The sequence below is a fragment of the Bos javanicus genome, chromosome 7, assembly GCF_032452875.1.
Source record: "Bos javanicus breed banteng chromosome 7, ARS-OSU_banteng_1.0, whole genome shotgun sequence".
In the NCBI taxonomy this organism is placed as follows: domain Eukaryota; kingdom Metazoa; phylum Chordata; class Mammalia; order Artiodactyla; family Bovidae; genus Bos; species Bos javanicus.
In genome coordinates this window covers 46,346,916-46,363,832 of record NC_083874.1, presented here as the reverse complement: position 1 = coordinate 46,363,832, position 16,917 = coordinate 46,346,916, and the positions used below count along the sequence as shown (strand labels likewise).

The 16,917-nt window shown below is 38.4% G+C and overlaps 2 protein-coding genes across 8 annotated transcripts in view; one reads left to right on the top strand and one right to left on the bottom strand.

Moving 5' to 3' along the window:
- Positions 1-16,917, top strand: part of LOC133251293 (core histone macro-H2A.1) — an 81,807-nt gene that overhangs the window by 39,902 nt on the left and 24,988 nt on the right. For 4 of the 7 annotated variants that reach the window (XM_061423553.1, XM_061423556.1, XM_061423552.1 and 1 more), the window contains exon 5: positions 16,163-16,273. In XM_061423553.1, coding sequence (XP_061279537.1) covers positions 16,163-16,273 — 111 coding nt within the window. The remainder of the gene's footprint in view (positions 1-16,162; positions 16,274-16,917) is intronic. The other 3 variants (XM_061423555.1, XM_061423557.1, XM_061423554.1) reach the window with 1 other exon arrangement.
- Positions 12,635-16,917, bottom strand: part of LOC133251295 (uncharacterized) — a 293,640-nt gene continuing 289,357 nt past the window's right edge. The window contains exon 5 of the transcript XR_009737578.1: positions 12,635-15,818. The gene's annotated coding sequence lies outside the window, so the exon portion shown is untranslated. The remainder of the gene's footprint in view (positions 15,819-16,917) is intronic.

The window sequence follows — 16,917 nt, the reverse complement described above, 5'->3', positions numbered from 1 at the left end:
TGTGAGCTGCTTTAGTATCTCATGGTGTGACCCCAGTTACTGATACTGTAAACAGAACCAGTGTACCCAGTTCTCTGTGGATTGTTCCTTGTGTCCACTCGGAGAAACCGTGCCATAGTGACCATCACTGTGCCTGGGTCTCTGTGTGCAAGTCATCTGTAGGAGAAAGTCCTCCAAGTGGACTTGCTGAAGGAGACAGTGTATTTTTAACCTTGATGGCTATTACTCACATATACAGCATATTATCCCATTAAGAAATTTTGAAAGTTGCCTTACTGTTTTCCCGTTTGACACTTGAGTTGTTGAAGGAAGATGCACGCGTGTTTTCTCGTCAGCGTGTGCTTGTTCCCCTTCTTGGTAGCGAGGGTATAGCACCTCGGTGCTCAGTGAGCTCTGGTCTGGTGAGGGAGGCAGAGTCATTACAGAAGCGGGGTGGGGGTGCGTGGCTCTCTGCCTGTGGCCAAGTGCAGTGACAGCAGGCCAGTGTCGCCTTTCATAGCTGGTCAGGGGAGGCTTCTCTGGGAAGGCCACACTTGGAGGAGGAGGTTTCTAGGCATTCCAGTGACAGAGAAGAGAGCTCGTGGCACAGGGCGGGAGCACGCCTGACTCCTCCCAGAGAGAAGGGGGCAGGCCTTCGTGCGGGGTCCCCAACACATCATAGAAACCTGGGGACCGTTCTCAAAACAGAACACTGAAGATTCAAAGGAAACTGTGCCTAAATCTTCTAGGTTGAGACCCCTTGTCAGAAGGTTCGCCAAGATTCACAGGATAATATTTAGGGCATCGCCAGGAAGATAATTTTTGCCAAAAATTCTGATAAAAAGTTATCTCACCTCAGATTTTTCAAATATATATACATGCTACCGCCTCAACTGAACTCCACCCTCATGTGTGAATCACTCGCCTTGATCAAGAAAATACATTTGCTCCTTTTTGCCTGGCGAAAAGCTGAAGATGATTTTGGGAGAGTGCCTCTTTCTTTTTTGAGAAATATTTTAAACTGAAAATGAGGGATGAATGTTCTGGTAAGGGATGCCAAAGAAAGGGATGGTTCTTTTGTGAAGATGCCATCCTTGCAAAATTTTGCTGACTTTTTAATGAAATTTCCAGAAATTCATACATCAGAGCAGATGAGACTTGGCCGAGATCATTAAGATCTTTTTTTGTACACTTCTGTGTATTCCTGCTACCTCTTCTGAATATCTTCTGCTTCTGTTAGGTCCATACCATTTCTGTGCTTTATTGTGCCCATCTTTGCATGAAATGTTTCCTTGGTGTCTCTAATTTTCTTGAAGAGATCTCTAGTGTTTCCCATTCTATTGTTTTCCTCTATTTCTTTGCATTGTTCACTTATCTCCCCTTGCTGTGCTTTGGGACTCTGTATTCAGATGGGTATCTCTTTCCTTTTCTCCTTTGCCCTTCACTTTTCTTCTTTTCTCAGCTATTTGTATAGTTAGTATTCATTGTCTCATATATTAAAAAGTTTTTTCTCCTGTGATAACAACTGTTAGGACCTACTCTCAGCAAATTTCCTGTGTTTCATACAGCAATGTTAACCGTAGTCCTCATGTTGGATATTACATTCCTAGTACTTATCTGATAACTGGAAGTTTGTACCTTTTGACCACTTTCCTGCAATCCCTCCTCCCCCAATCCTCTGCCCCTAGTAACAGATCTGATCTTTTTTTCCTGTGAGTTTGGTTTTCTTGTTACTATTTTTTAAGATTCCACATATAAGAGAGATTATACGGTATATATGGCATTTTAATTTCTCTGACATATTTACTTAGCAGTGCTGTCAAGGTCCATCCATTTTGTCTCGAATGGCAGAATTTCCTTCATTTTTATGACTGATTAATACTTCTTTCTGTTTATATAGGGGGTATTAACTACACCCCCTATATATTAACTATACTATAAAGTGTGTCATACTTTATCCATCTTCCATTGATGGCCATTCTGGTTGTTTCCATGTTTCTGTATCTTGGCTATTACACGTGATGCTGCAATGAACATGGAGTGCACATGTCCTATTGCAGACAGATTGTTTACCAGCTGAGCCACCAGGGAAGCCCAAGAATACTGGAGTGGGTAGCCTGTCCTTCTCCAGCAGATCTTCTGACCCAGCAATCGAACCCATTTCTCCTACATCGCAGGTGGATTCTTTACCAGCTGAGCCACCAGGGAAGCCCTTATATCCGTTTGAGTTAGTGTTTTTGTTTCCTTTGGATGAATACTCAGAAGTGGAATTGCTGAATCATGTGGTAGTTCTATTTTTAATTTTTTGAGGAACCTCCACAATGTTTTCCAAGGTGGCTGCTCCAATTTATGTTCCCATCAACAGTGTACTAGGGTTCCCATTTCTCTACATTCTCACCAACACTTGTTATTTCCTTTCATTTTGATAATAGCCACTCTAACAGGTGTGAGGTGCTATATCACTATGGTTTTGATTTGCATTTTCCCTCATGATTAGTGATGTTGAGCACCTTTTCATGTACTGGTTGGCCATTTGTGTGTTGTCTTTGGAAAAGTGCTCTTGAGTTTTTAGCTCTTGCATTGTCAGAGTTTTTATATAGGTCCATAGGTTGCCTTTTCATTTTGTCAATTGTTTCTTTTGCTGTGTAGAAACCTTTTAGTTTAATATAGACCTACTTATTTATGTTGCCTTTTCTTCTGGCATCAACTCCAAAATCATTGCCAATACAAATATCAAAGTGCTTACTGTCTGTTTTCCTCATGGAGTTTTATGGTTTCAACTCTTATGTTCAAGTTTTTAGTCTGTCGTGAGTTGATTTTTGTGTATAGTGTAAGATAGTGGTGCAGTTTTATTCTTTTCCATTGCTTGTTGAATTTCCCCAACAGTATTTATTGAAGACATTGTCCTTTCTCCATTGTATATTCTTGGCTCCTTTGCTGTGAATTAGTTGACCATATGTGCCGGTGTTTTTTTCTGGGCTTGTTATTCTGTTCCATTGTCTGCTTTTTGCCAGTGCCATACTGTTTTCATTACTACAGCTTTCCTATGTAGTTTGAAAATGAGAGAACATGGTGCCTCCAGATTTGTTGTTCTTTTTCAAGACTGCTTTGGATAGTTGAGGGTCCTTCATGGTTCCACACAGATTTTAAGATTGTTCTATTTCTTTTTAAAATGCCATTGGAATCTTTTTCACATTTTACTGTTTTCTTTTTTTTTAACTGAAGTATTACTGATTTATAATATTGTTAATTTCTGCTGTAAAGCACAGTGATTCAGTTACACACACACGTTTATATATGCATTCTTTTTTTAGGAGCACATTTTTATCTTTTAAATTTTATATTGAAGTATATTTGATTTACATTGTTGTATTAGTTTTAGGTGTACAGCCAAGTTATTTTTGTTATACACATACCTGTTCTTTTATTTTTTTAATTGGGGTACAGTTGCTTTACAATTTTGTGTTCGTTTTGCTGTACAACAAAGTGAACAAACTGTGTATACATATATCCCTTCCCTCTTAGACCTCCGCCTCTCCCCACACCCCATCCATCTAGGTCACCACAGAGCACTGAGCTGAGTTCCCTGCTTGGTCATTCTGACTGATGAGAAGTGATAGCTCATTGTGGTTTTGATCTGCACTTTGTGTAATAATTGGTTATGTTGAGCATCTTTTCGTGTGCCTTTTGGCCATCTGTATGGGCTTCCTAGTGGCTCAGTGGTTTAAAAAAAAAAAAAAAAAAAAGCTTTGCCTGCAATGCAGGAGTTTGCCTGCCAAGCAGGAAACATGGGTTCAATCTCTAGGTCAGGAAGATCACCTGGAAAAGGAAATGGCAACCTACTTCAGTATTCTTGCCTGGGAAATCCTATGGACAGAGGAGCCTGGCAGACTACAGTCCATGGGGTCACAAAAGAGTTGGCTATGACTCAGTGACTAAACGACAATAGTTGTCTTCTTTGGAGAAATGTCTGTTTAGGTCTTCTGCCCATTTTTTGATTGGGTTGTTTTTTTGTTATTGAGCTTCATGAGCTGTTTATATATTTTGGAGATTAATCTTTTGTCAGTTGCTTCATTTCCAAATATTTCATTCCATTCTGAAGGTTGTCTTTTTGTCTCATTTATGGTTATCTTTGTGCAAAAAGCTTTTACATTTAATTAGGTCCCATTTGTTTAGTTTTGTTTTTATTTTCGTTACGAGGTAGGTAAAAAAAAAAAATCTGCTGTGATTTATGTCAAAGAGTGTTCTGCATATGTTTTCCTCTGATAGTTTTATAGTGCCAGGTCTTATGTTTAGGTCTTTAATGCATTTGGAGTTTATTTTTGTGTATGCTGTTTTTGTTGTTGTTCAGTCTCTCAGTCATGTCTGACTCTTCGTGACCCCATGGACTTCCTGCTGCCCGCCAGGCTTCCTTCTTCACCATCTCCCAGAGTTTGTTGAAACTCATGTCTGTTGAGTTGATGATGCAATCCAACCATCTCATCTTCCATCCTCCCCTTCTTATGCCCTCAGTCTTTCCCAGCATGAGGGTCTTTTCCAGTGAGTCGGCTCTTCACATCAGGTGGCCAAAGTACTGGAGCTTCAGCTTCACCATCAGTCTTTCCAGTGAATATTCGGAGCTGATTTCCATTAGGATTGGCTGGTTTGTTTTAATTGCTGTCCAAGGGACTCTCAAGAGTCTTCTGCAGCATCACAATTTGAAAGCATCAGTTCTTAGACATTCAGTGTGGTGTTAGAGAATGTTCTCATTTCACTCTTTTACGTATAGCTGTCCAGTTTTCCCAGCACTGCTTGTTGAAGAGACTGTCTTTTCTCCATTGTATATTCTTGCCTCCTTTGTCATAGATTAAGTGTGTAGCTTTATCTCTGAGCTTTCTAGTCTGTTCCATTGGTCTATATTTCTGTTTTTGTGCCAGCACCACACTGTCTTGATGACTTAGCTTTATGCTATACAAGGAGCCTGATTCCTCCAGCTCCATTTTTCTTTCTCAAGCTTGCTTTGGCTATTTGGGATCTTTTCTGTTTCCATACAAATTATAAAATTTTTTGCTCTAATTCTGTGAAAAAATGCCATTGGTAATTTGATAGGGATTGCATTGAACCTGTAGATTATTTTGGGTAGTATAGTCATTTTTGCAATATCAATTCTTCCGATACAAGAACGTGGACTATCTCACTATCTGTTTGGGTCATCTTTAATTTCTTTCATCAGTGTTTTATAGTTTTCTGAGTACAAGTTTTTACCTCCTTTGGTAGGTTTATTCCTAGGTATTTTATTCTTCTTGTTGCAATGATAAATGGGATTGTTTCCTTAATTTTTCTTTATGATCTTTTATTGTTAGTGTATAAGAACAAAACATTTCTGTGCATTGATTTTGTATTCTGCAACTTTACCAAGTTCATTGATTAGCTGTAGTAGTTTCCTGGTGGCATCTTTAGGATTTTCTATGTATACTATCATGTCATTGGCAAACAATGACAGTTTTACTTCTTCAATTTGAATTCCTTTTCTTTCTTTTTCTTCTCTGATTGCTGTGGCTAGGGCTTCCAAAACTATGTTGAATAATAGTGGTGAGAGTGGACACCTTTGCCTTGTTCCTGGTCTTAGAGGAAATGGTTTCAGTTTTTCACGATTGAGACTGATGTTTGCTGTGAACTTGTTGTGTATGGACTGTATTATGTTGAAGTAGGTTTCCTCTATGCCCACTTTCTGGAGTTTTTTTTTTTTTTTTTTTTAGTCATAAATGGGTGTTGAGTTTTGTCAAAAGCTTTTTAAGCACCTATTGAGAGCATATGGTTTTTATTATTCAGTTTGTTAATGTATGTCACAGTGATTGATTTGCAGATATTGACAAATCCTTGCATCTCTGGGATAAATCCCACCTAATCATGGCATATGATCCTTTTGATGTATTGTTGGGTTGGTTTGCTAGTATTTTGTTGAGGGTTTTTACATCTATATTCATCAGTGGTATTGGCCTGTAATTTTCTTTTTCTGTGATATCTTTGTCTGGTTTTTGGTATCAGGGTGATGGTAGCCTTGTAAAGTGAGTTTGGGAGTGTTGCTTCCTCTACAGTTTTTTGGAAGAATTTGAGGAGGATGGGTGTAATTTTCCTCTAAATTTTTAATAAAATTCACCTGTGAAGCCATGTGGTCCTGGACTTGTGTTTGTAAGGAGTTTTTAAGTCAGAGTTTCAATTTCAGTACTTGTGATTGGTCTGTTCATATTTTCTGTTTCTTCTTGGTCCAGTCTTGGGAGATTGTACCTTTCTAAGAATAGTCCATTTCTTCTAGACTGTTTATTTTCACTGGCATATAGTTGCTTGCAATAGTCTCTCATGATTTTTTATGTTTCTGTAGTGTTTGTTGTAACTTCTTTTTCATTTCTACCTTTATTGATTTGAGTCTTCTCCCTTTTTTTCTTGATGAGTTTGGCAAAGGTTGGGATTTGATAATATCGCAAAAGCACCTCTCTACCACCTTGTTGTGGCTTCTTCTTTTCTTTGAAAATATCTTTTTTTGGTAGGTTCTATTTTTTGTCAATGTTTGCTCAGCAGTTGTGATTTTTTTTAATTAAAAAATTTTAACAGCAATAACATTTTGTATTGGGGTCTAGCTGATTAACAGTGTTTTGGTAGTTTCAGGTGAACAGTGAAGGGACTGGGCCATACACACACATGTATCCATTCTCCCCCAGACTCCCCTCCCGTCCAGGCTGCCACATAACATTGAGCAAGTTCCATGTGCTCTACAGTAGGTTTTTGTTGGTTCTCCATTTTAAATATAGCAGCATGTACACGACCTTCCCAAAGTCTCTATCCCGTCCACCTGGCAACCATAAGTTCATTTTCGAAGTCTGTGAGTCTCTCTTCTGTTTTGTAAGTTAGTTCATTTGTATAATTTCTTTTTAGATTCCACATATAAGAGATGTCATATGATACTTCTCCTCTGTCTGACTTAACTTCACTCCATATGACACTCTCTAGGTCCATCCATATTGCTGCAAATGGCATTATTTCATTGCTTTTAATAGCTGAGTAATATTCCATTGTATATATGTACCACATCTTCTTTATCCATTTCTCTGTCGATGGACATTTAGGTTGCTTCCATGTGTTGGCTGTTGTAAACCATGCTGCAGTGAACATTGGGATGCATTTATCTTTTCACACCATGTTTTTCTCTGGATATATGCCCTGGAGTGGGATTATGGTCATATGGTGGCTCTATTTTTCGTTTTTTAAGGAACGTCCATACTGTTCTCCATAGTGGCTATACCAATTTACATTGCCACCAACAATGCAGAGAAGGGTTCCCTCCTGTCCACACCCTCTGCAACATTTGTTGTTTGTGGATTTTATGATGATAGCCATTCTGACAGGTGTGAGGTGATATCTCCTTGTAGCTTTGATTTGCATTTCTCTAATAACACGATGTTGAACATCTTTTCATGTGTTTATTGGCCATTTGTATGTATTCTTTGGAGAAATGTCTATTCAGGTCTTCTGCCCATTTTTTGGTGCTATTTCATAAGCTGTTTGTAAATTTTGGAGATTAATCCCTTATCAGTCACATCCTTTGCAAATATTTTCTCCTAATCTGTGGGTTGTCTTTTTGTTTATTTTCTTTGCTATGCAAAAGCTTTTGAGTTTAAGTAGGTCTCATTTATTTATTTTTGCTTTTATTTCCATTATTCTGGGAGATGGATCAAAAAAGATGTTGCTGTGATTTATGTCAGAGGGTGTTTTGCCTATGTGTTCCTCTAGGTATTTTATACTGTCTGGTCGGACATTTAGGTCTTTAATTCATTTTGAGCTTATTTTTGTGTATGGAGTTAAGGAATGATCTAACTTCTTTACATGTGGCCATCCAGTTTTCCCTAGCACTGTTTGTTGAAGAGACTGTCTTTCCAACACTGTGTAGTCTTGCCTCCATTGTCATAGGTTTGTTGGCCATAGGTGCATGGGCTTATTTCTGAGTTTTCTGTCCTGTTCCATTGATCTATGTTTCTATTTTTGTGCCAGTACCATACTGTTTTGATGGCTGTGAGTTTGTAGTTTAGTCTGAAGTTAGGGAGCCTGATTCCTATGGCTCCATTTTTCTTTTTCAAGATTGCTCTGGCTACTCAGGGTCAGGTCTCCGTACAAATTTTGAGGATTTTTTTGTTTTTGTTCTATGGAAAATGCCATTGGTAATTTGATAGGGATTGCATTGAATCTGTAGATTGCCTTGGATAGTACAGTCATTTTGACAGTATGGATTCTTCCAATCCACAAACTTGGTATATCTTTCCATCTGTTTATGTTTTCTTCAGGTTCTTTCATCAGCATCTTAGTTTTTGAAATAAAGGTCTTTTGTCTCCTTAGGTATGTTTATTCCTAGGTATTTTATTCTTTTTGATGCAGTGGTAAATGGAATTGCTTCTTGAATTTCTCTTTATGATCTTTCATTGTTAGTGTATAGGAATGCAACATATTTCTGTGTATTAATTTTGTAACCTCCAACTTTACCATATTCGTTGATGAGTTCTAGTTGTGTTCTGGTAGCATCTCTAGGGTCTTCTTTGTACAGTATGATGTCATCTGCAAACAGTGACAGTTTAACTTCTTTCCCAGTTTGGACTCCCTTTACTTCTTTTTCTTCTCTGATTGCTACAGCTTGGACGTCCAAAACTGTGTTGAAAAAAGTGGTGACAGTGCATATCCTTGTCTTGTTCCTGATATTAGAGGAAATGCTTTCAGCTTTCCAGCACTGGATATGATGCTAGCTGTAGGTCTGGCGGTTTGTTGTGTGTGCTGTGCTTAGTTGCTCAGTGTGTCTCGACTCTGTACAACCTCATGAACTATCGCCCGCCAGGCTCCTCTGTCCATGGGGATTCTCCAGGTAACTGGCCTTTGTTATGTTGAGGTATGTGCACTCTATGCCCACTTTCTGGAGAGTTTCTTTTTATCATAAACGGGTGCTGAATTTTGTCAAAAATTTTTTCTGTGTCTTTGAAATGATCATATCCAATTTGTTGATACGGTGTATCCCATTGATTGATTTGTAGATGTTGAAAAATCTTTGCATCCTAGGGTTGAATCCCACTTGATCATAGTGTATGATCTTTTTAATGTATTGTTGGATACAGATTGCTGGTATTTTGTTGAGAATTTTTACATCTATGTTCATCAGTGATATTGGCCTGTAATTTTCTTTTTTTGTGGTATCTTTGTCTGGTTTTAGGATAAGGGTGATGGTGGCCTCATAAAATGAGTTGGGAAGTTTTCTTCCTCTGTGACTTTTTGGGACAGTTTCCGAAGGATAGGTGTTAACTCTTCTCTAAATATTTGATAAAATTCGCCTGTGAAGCAGTCAGGTCATGGACTTTCATTTGCTGGGAGGTTTTTAATTATGGTTTCAATTTCAGTGATTGTGATTGGTCTGTTCATATTTTCTATTTCCTCCTGGTTCAGTCTTGGGAGATTGTACCTTTCTAAGAATAGTCCCATTTCTTCTAGATTGTTTATTTTCACTGGCATATAGTTGCTTGCAATAGTCTCTTACAATTTTTTATATTTCTGTAGTGTTTGTTGTAACTTGTTTTTCATTTCTACTTTTATTGATTTGAGTCTTCTCCCTTTTTTTCTTGCTGAGTCTGGCTAAAGGTTGGGATTTGATAATATCACAAAAGCACCTCTCCTACCATCTTGTTGTGGCTTCTTCTTTTCTTTGAAAATACCTTTTTTGTTGGATTCTAGTATTTTTTGTCACTGGTTGCTCAACAGTTTTGATTCTGATGTTTTCATGAGAGGAGGTGAGCTCAGGCCCTTCTATTCCACCATCTCGCAGAGATCTCTCTCCATTGGAATTTTGATAGGAATTGTAATGGATCTGTCAATTACTTTGGGTAGTATGAACATTTTAATGGTATTAATTTTTCCAATCCTTGAGCATAGAATATCTTTCCATTTATTTGTGTGTTTAATTTCTTTCATCAATGTCTTATGGTTTTCACTGTGCAGGACTTTCACCTTCTTGTTTAAGAATAATCCTTGGTATTTTTTTTCCTTTTAATGTGGTCGTAAATTGTTTTCTTAATTTCTGTTTATGATAGCTCATTATCAGTGTATGTTTTGAAACACTGCAGAACACCATGTATTGATTTTTTTTGTCCTGCAACTTTACTGATTTCATTTATTCTTTTTTTTTTGGTGGAGACTTTAGAGCTTTTTGTGTATAATATCATGTCATGTTCAAATAGTGACAATTTTACTTCTTTCTTTCTGAGTTGGATACCTTTTCTTTTCTTGCCTGATTGCTTGTGGCTAGAACTTCCAATACTACATTGAGTAAAAGTGTCAAGAGTGTGCATCCTTGTTGTGTTCCTAATCTTAGAGGAAAAGCTGTCAGCTTTTCACCATTGAATCTGATATTAGCTATGGGCTTGGCATATATGATCTGTATTATGTTGGGGTATGCTTCTTCTGTACTTACTTTGCTGAAGGTTTTTCATCACAAATAGATGTTGAAGTTTTTCAGTTGCTTTTTCTGTATCTATTGATGTGATCATGAGTTTTAGCCTTCATTTGTTGATATGGTGTATCACACTGATGGATTTGCAGATGTTGGACCATTTTTCTATCCCTGAAGTAAGCTCCACTTGATCATGGTGTATTATCTTTTTAATGTATTGTTGAATTCAATTTGCTAATATTTTGGTGAGCATTTCTTATCTGTGTACATTAGGGGTATTGGCCTTTAATTTTCTTTTGGTGTCCTTGTTTTGGTAGGATAATGCTCTGTCTCCTTTATACTTTAATAAAACTTTATTATACAAAAGCTCTGAGCGATCAAGTCTCATCTCTGGCCCTGGATTGAATTCTTCTCCTCTGGAGGCCAAGAATCCCGGCATCTTTGCATGGTTCAGCAACAACCTTTCAGTAGCTTGATAGGGATTGTGTTGAATCTATAGATTGCTTTGGGTAGTATACTAATTTTCACTATATTGATTTTTCCAATCCACGAACATGGTATATTTCTCCATCTATTTGTGTCATCTTTGATTTCTTTCATCAGTGTTTTATAGTTTTCAATATATAGGTCTTTTGTTTCTTTGGGTAAATTTATTCCTAAGTGTTTTATTCTTTTCATTGCAGCGGTGAATGGGATTATTTCTTTTGATTTTCTGGAAGGAAGATCTGTCCATTGATGAAAATAGGATATAAAGTCTCCTATTATAATTGTGTTGCTGTCTGTTTCTTCCTTTAGGTCTGTTAATATTTGTTTTATAAATTTATTTGCTCCTATGTTAGGTGTATAAATATTTACACATATTATATCCTCTTGTTGGGTTGACTTGTTTATCATTATGCAATGTCATTCATTGTCTGTTGTTTTAAAGTCTATTTTGTCCCATAGAAGTATAGCTACCTCGGCTTTCTATTGATTTTTGTTTGCATGGAAAATGTGTTTCCATCCCTTTACTTTCAGTCTGTGTATATTCCTACATCTGAAATGGGTCTCTTGTAGGCAGCACGTCAATGGGTGTTATGTATTCATCCACTCAGCCACTCATTGTCTTTTGATTGTAGAATTGAGTACATTTACATTTTAAGTAACTATTGATAGGTATGTACTTATTTCCATTTTAATTGTTTTTGTCTGTTTTGTAGTCCCTCTGTTCCTTTATTTTCATGCTTTCTTCCTTTGTGGTTTGATGATTTTCTTTAGTAGTATGCTTACATTTCTTTCTTTTTGCGTATCTGCTGCTGCTGCTAAGTCACTTCAGTCATGTCCGACTCTGTGTGACCCCATAGACAGCAGCCCACCAGGCTCCCCTGTCCCTGGGATTCTCCAGGCAAGAACACCAGAGTGGGTTGCCATTTCCTTCTCCAAAGCGTGAAAGTGAAAAGTGAAAGGGAAGTCACCCAGTCGTGTCCGACTTTTAGCGACCCCATGGACTGCAGCCCACCAGGCTCCTCCATCCATGGGATTTTCCAGGCAAGAGTACTGGAGTGGGGTGCCATTGCCTTCTCTTATGGGCTTATTCTTTACCTTGAGTCTTATGTATAACAACATAACAGTCTATTTAAAATTGATAACAAGTTTTATCCCATTCAGAAGCTCTACACTTTTACTCTTCCCTCCATGTTACATTTCTTTGCTTGTGTGTGCTTGCATGCGTGCTAAGTTGCCTCAGTCGTGTCCAACTCTTTGCGACCCTGTGGACTCCTCTGTCCATGGGATTCTTCAGGCAAGAATACTGGAGTGGGTTGCCATACCTTCTTCTGGGGATCTTCCCAACCCAGGGATAGAACCCACGTCTCTTGTGTCTCCTGCATTGGCAGGCAGATTCTTTTCCACTAGCACCATCTGGGAAGCCTCTTCTTGCGTATGTCCTTAACTAATTACTGTAGTTAGTTATTTTTAGTACTTTTAACTTTTATGCTAGCTTTATAAGTTAATAATCTACCACCTTTGCTATGTATTTGTAAATCTTTACCAGTGACACATACTTTTGTAGATTTTCCTGTTGGTAAATTAGTGCCCTTTCCATTGAGCTTAAAGAAGTCTTTATTATTTCTTGTAATGTGAGTTTAGTGGTGATGAACTCCTTTAGCTTTTGCTTCTCTGGAGAACTGTTATCTGTATTCTTCACTTCTCAAGTAGAGCTTTGCTGGGTAGAGTATTCTTAGTGGGAAGTTTTTTTTTTTAAACTTTTAGCACTTAGGAAAATCAAGGCATTTCCTTCTGGCCTGCAAAGTTTTAGCTGAAAAATCTGCTGGTAATCTTATGGGTTTTTTTGGGTAACAAGTTGTTTTTTCTTGCTGTTTTAAAGATTCTCTCCTTATCTTTAACTTTTGCCACTTTAACTATAATGTGTCTTGGCATGGATTTCTTTGCATTCATCTTATTTGGAACTCTTTCAGGTTCCCAGCAGGATTTTCTTTTTTATGGCTAAATAATATTCCATTGTATGTATGTGTTTGCACATTTTCCTTATCCATTTATTTGTTGATGGGCACTTATGTTGTTCCCATGTCTTGACTATTGTAAATAATGCTCCAGTGAACATGGGGTGCAGATATCTCCTCATAAAATGTTTTCATTTCCTTTGAATACATTCCCAGAAGTAGAATTGCTATAGCACATGGTAGTTCTATTTTTTATTTCTTGAAGAATCTTTATATTTTTTTTTTCCGTAGTGACTGGACCAATTTACAGTATGGGGCAACAGCTTTAGTGCAGATGACCATATGCAAATGAATGCTTGCTGAAAATTACCAGTTTTAATTACCACAGGCTAAGCTTTGTAACCTGACTGCATAGGCAGCTGCTGGCTTGTATGAGGATCACAGGGAGCCTTTCAGGCCCCTCCTCCCAGTAAAACCAGTTCCAATTCCCAGATGCCTGAAATTCTATCATTTAGGGCTTTCTGATCTCTTAAAATTCATGTATCCTTGGACAGAAGCAGTAAATCTTTGTCTACTTATCAACTGCACTCCATTCCCAAGCATTTACTGAATATCTCCTGTATGAGTGGTGGTCACTGGGTAGACCATTGGCTTTAACAGTTTTTTGCTCGCATACTTCCTAAAGCAGTTTTGAAAATCTTCATATCTCATACATCTAAAATTTGACAACTAAACTTCTCATACTAATAAATGTAAATATCTATAAAGGGCATAATTTTGATATAAATACTGAAATTTAAAAAGAAAGCTCTTTCATCACTCATTTAAATGTATCCAAGTAAATCTAATTACTGTGATGGTTTGATATACCATAAAATACACAAGCAGGCTCTTTTTTAACAGTTGGAAAATCTGCATCATTTTTCTCCTTTGAGCCCTTGTTTCCCTTCCCTTTCTCCAGAAAATGTTATCCTAACATAATACATTTTTCTTTGCTTGTACTGTGTTAGTGATTTGCACAACAAAAATAATTAACATAAATTTAAATTCGTTTTGAAAAAATTTCCTGTGATCTTAAAAGCACTAAATGTTATGGTTTGCACAGGATTGGATAGTTATCGTCTTTATTAATAATACACAGTTGATCAAGCTGATAAATACTCGACACATTTTAACTATTGAGAAAGTAAAAGTATCATGTCATAGGATTGATTCAAGGAGATAGTTTTTTTCAATTAACTTAAGTACCCTAAGATGAACATTGCTTATTGTAAAAATGAATCATCATCCTATATTTTTATACTTATAGGTACAGTGCCTGGAAAGTCTTGCTCACAAAAATAATTAAATGGGAATGGAAAGGATTTTGTTATAGCAACATCACTCAATCCTCTGAACTCTTTCTGAGTTACATGCCAACAATCACATAGTAATCTGTCATCACTTTGTTTTAATGTTTTATTTTAGAATTGTTTTAGATTTATAGAAGTTACAAAGCGCGTATAGAGAATTTCTGAATATCCCTCACCTAGTCTCACTGTTGTTAACATCTTCCATAACCCTGTACATTCATCACAACTGAGAAACGTGCACTGGTACTCTACTATTAATTAAGCTCCATCAGTCCTTTCTTTAATGATGAATCAGCTGCTAACTCAGTTTGGTATTTCTTCAGTTTTGTTGAAAGCACAGAATTAGAAACATCTGACTTGTGAAAGGATTTGTCATCCAGCCTTTGCCTTTCTTGTTTCCTGGAAAGTATATCAAAAAAGGCTTTACTAAGACTTACTATGTAATTGTTGATTATACGTGTTTCTCTTTTACTTGTCAAATTTGATACACTCAAATTGTTAGGAGAACCAGAATAGCGATAATTTTAATAGATCTTTGCTAATACCATGTTTCTTAATAAAATGCTTTCTGTCTTATCATTTATATAAACACCTTGGAGCATCAAATTTAGCTCATTTAATTTATAGAAAATATTCCAGGTTAGCCATGTAACCTAAATGCGAAACCAGTCCTTATTTTTAAAGTACTTAGTAAAACTAGACCTTACTTTTCAATGTCAGTAAAAAATGTTAATATGTTAATGAATTTGAGTATTAAAAGGGCAAATGGATAGGGCACGGGCCTTGCCCTGAATTTACTGTCCAGATCCTTCCTTCAGGAAGGCATAGCCATTTATATTTCTCACCCCCTACTTTCTTGATTTGCTTCCATTAGACCATCCTTCAGGAGTGATGTCCTTTTTGATAATAATTGGGGGAAGAAAAAAAAGTGAAGTACCTTAAACAAAAATTGCCATTGTGCTCACCTTGCTCACTCGACAATATATCTGGATATAAAATAAATCCCCAAATGAGCCAAAATATCCGTTTCTAATACACGCCTCATCCTTAAGAGAAATGAAAGACTGAGAAAGGCACGTACCCCTACTGGAAGGGTGGTGCGCCACACAATATCCACTCTTGGGAACTGAGAAGTGGCTGTGAGGGGAGGCCCAGCATGAAGCCTTGATTGCTGCTTAGATCACTCTTAGGACTGATCCATTTCAGGAAGAGGTAAATACTTGATGAAGCTGAGGATCTGGAGAGTAATTAAACCTCTCTACACAACATACCCTTGCCAAGGCTCTTGGAAACCCCAGGGTGTACATCCTTCAATGTGAATGACGCCAGAAAGAGGCCCAGGAGCCTGCCAAGATTCATGCCCACTGCTGGGGATTGGAGCATTTCAAGGGGGCAGATCAGCTCACCAACAGCCCCCATATGGAGGCTTCTCCAAGGCGGGTCTTAGTGAAAGAAAGTGGGAGAATCTTACCTCATGAGCTGGGGAGGCTTGGAGGGTGATGGTCCTTGGTCTGCTTTTTTGGCTCTTTGACAACTAAGTACCCAGAGTAGTTTGTTTTTTCCTCTCAGATGTGAATACTGTACAGGCATCTAGAAAGTGAAGACCCTGAATTAAGAGACATTTACTTGGTCTACAGTTATACAAGTGTTTCTGTTGTAAATTATCACTGTGAAGTTTTGCCTTTAAGTAGCTTTTTTTTTTTTTTTTTAAGATTCTGAAGTGATGAAAATACAATTTAGCACTCTGTATGGAATGCTTGGGCTTGAATGCAGGCCTGCAGCCCCCAAATGCTGAGAGCTGGTAGTGGTTTAGTTTTCTGTTTTCTCTTGAGTATTATGGGCGAGGCTTTCTTTTCACCTGTCTGTTGGAAAAGCCCAGATTCACATGGCCTCCACCTGTGCGGGCCTCATACTGACTCTTCTGTTTGTGTAAGAAGAAGCAGGGAGAAGTCAGCAAGGCCGCCAGCGCCGACAGCACGACCGAGGGCACACCAGCCGACGGCTTCACCGTGCTCTCCACCAAGAGCCTCTTCCTCGGCCAGAAGGTAGGCCAGCGCTCTCCCCAGTCTGCTCACGTGCCCTGGGACTGAAGGGTGCCTCTCCCAGCAGAAAACCTGCCTGCGGACCACTTCTGGCCTTGTGGGCTGGCAGAGAGAGTAGGGGCGGGCAGCTTTAGGAACCAACTCGGGGAGGGCTGGGCCAGGTGCTGAGGGGAGATTGGCAGGTGGGGAGAGGAGATGTGGTGAAGAGGAGGGACAGGAGCTCCTGTGGGGCTGGAGACACCCTGGGCTCGGTCTGTGGAAGGAGCTGCGTACATGGGAGGACCTGGCCATCCTATAATCTTGGCCAGAAAGTAAAACCAGGGCCTGGAAAGAGAAAGATCTAGCTGGCAGCCCAGGCATTCTGGTGGATACTGGAGGTGGAGCCTTGATCCAGGGGCCGAGATTGTTGCTAGATACACCGTGCCACCTGAGGAGTCCTCAAGCCAGTTGTTTGTTTGTTTTCACCGTGGGCAGTGTGTTTTCGGCTGCCCCAGTGGTGCAAATTTGCCAGGACACTACATGGTTTTGTAACAGATGATTCACTTTTGTTGAAAATAAAAATGATGCAAAGGCTTTTAAGACCTCAGAAGGAGGGTTAAATTTCTCTGTTAACACCAAAAAAGGGGGTGGAGAGACAGTGGGAATTA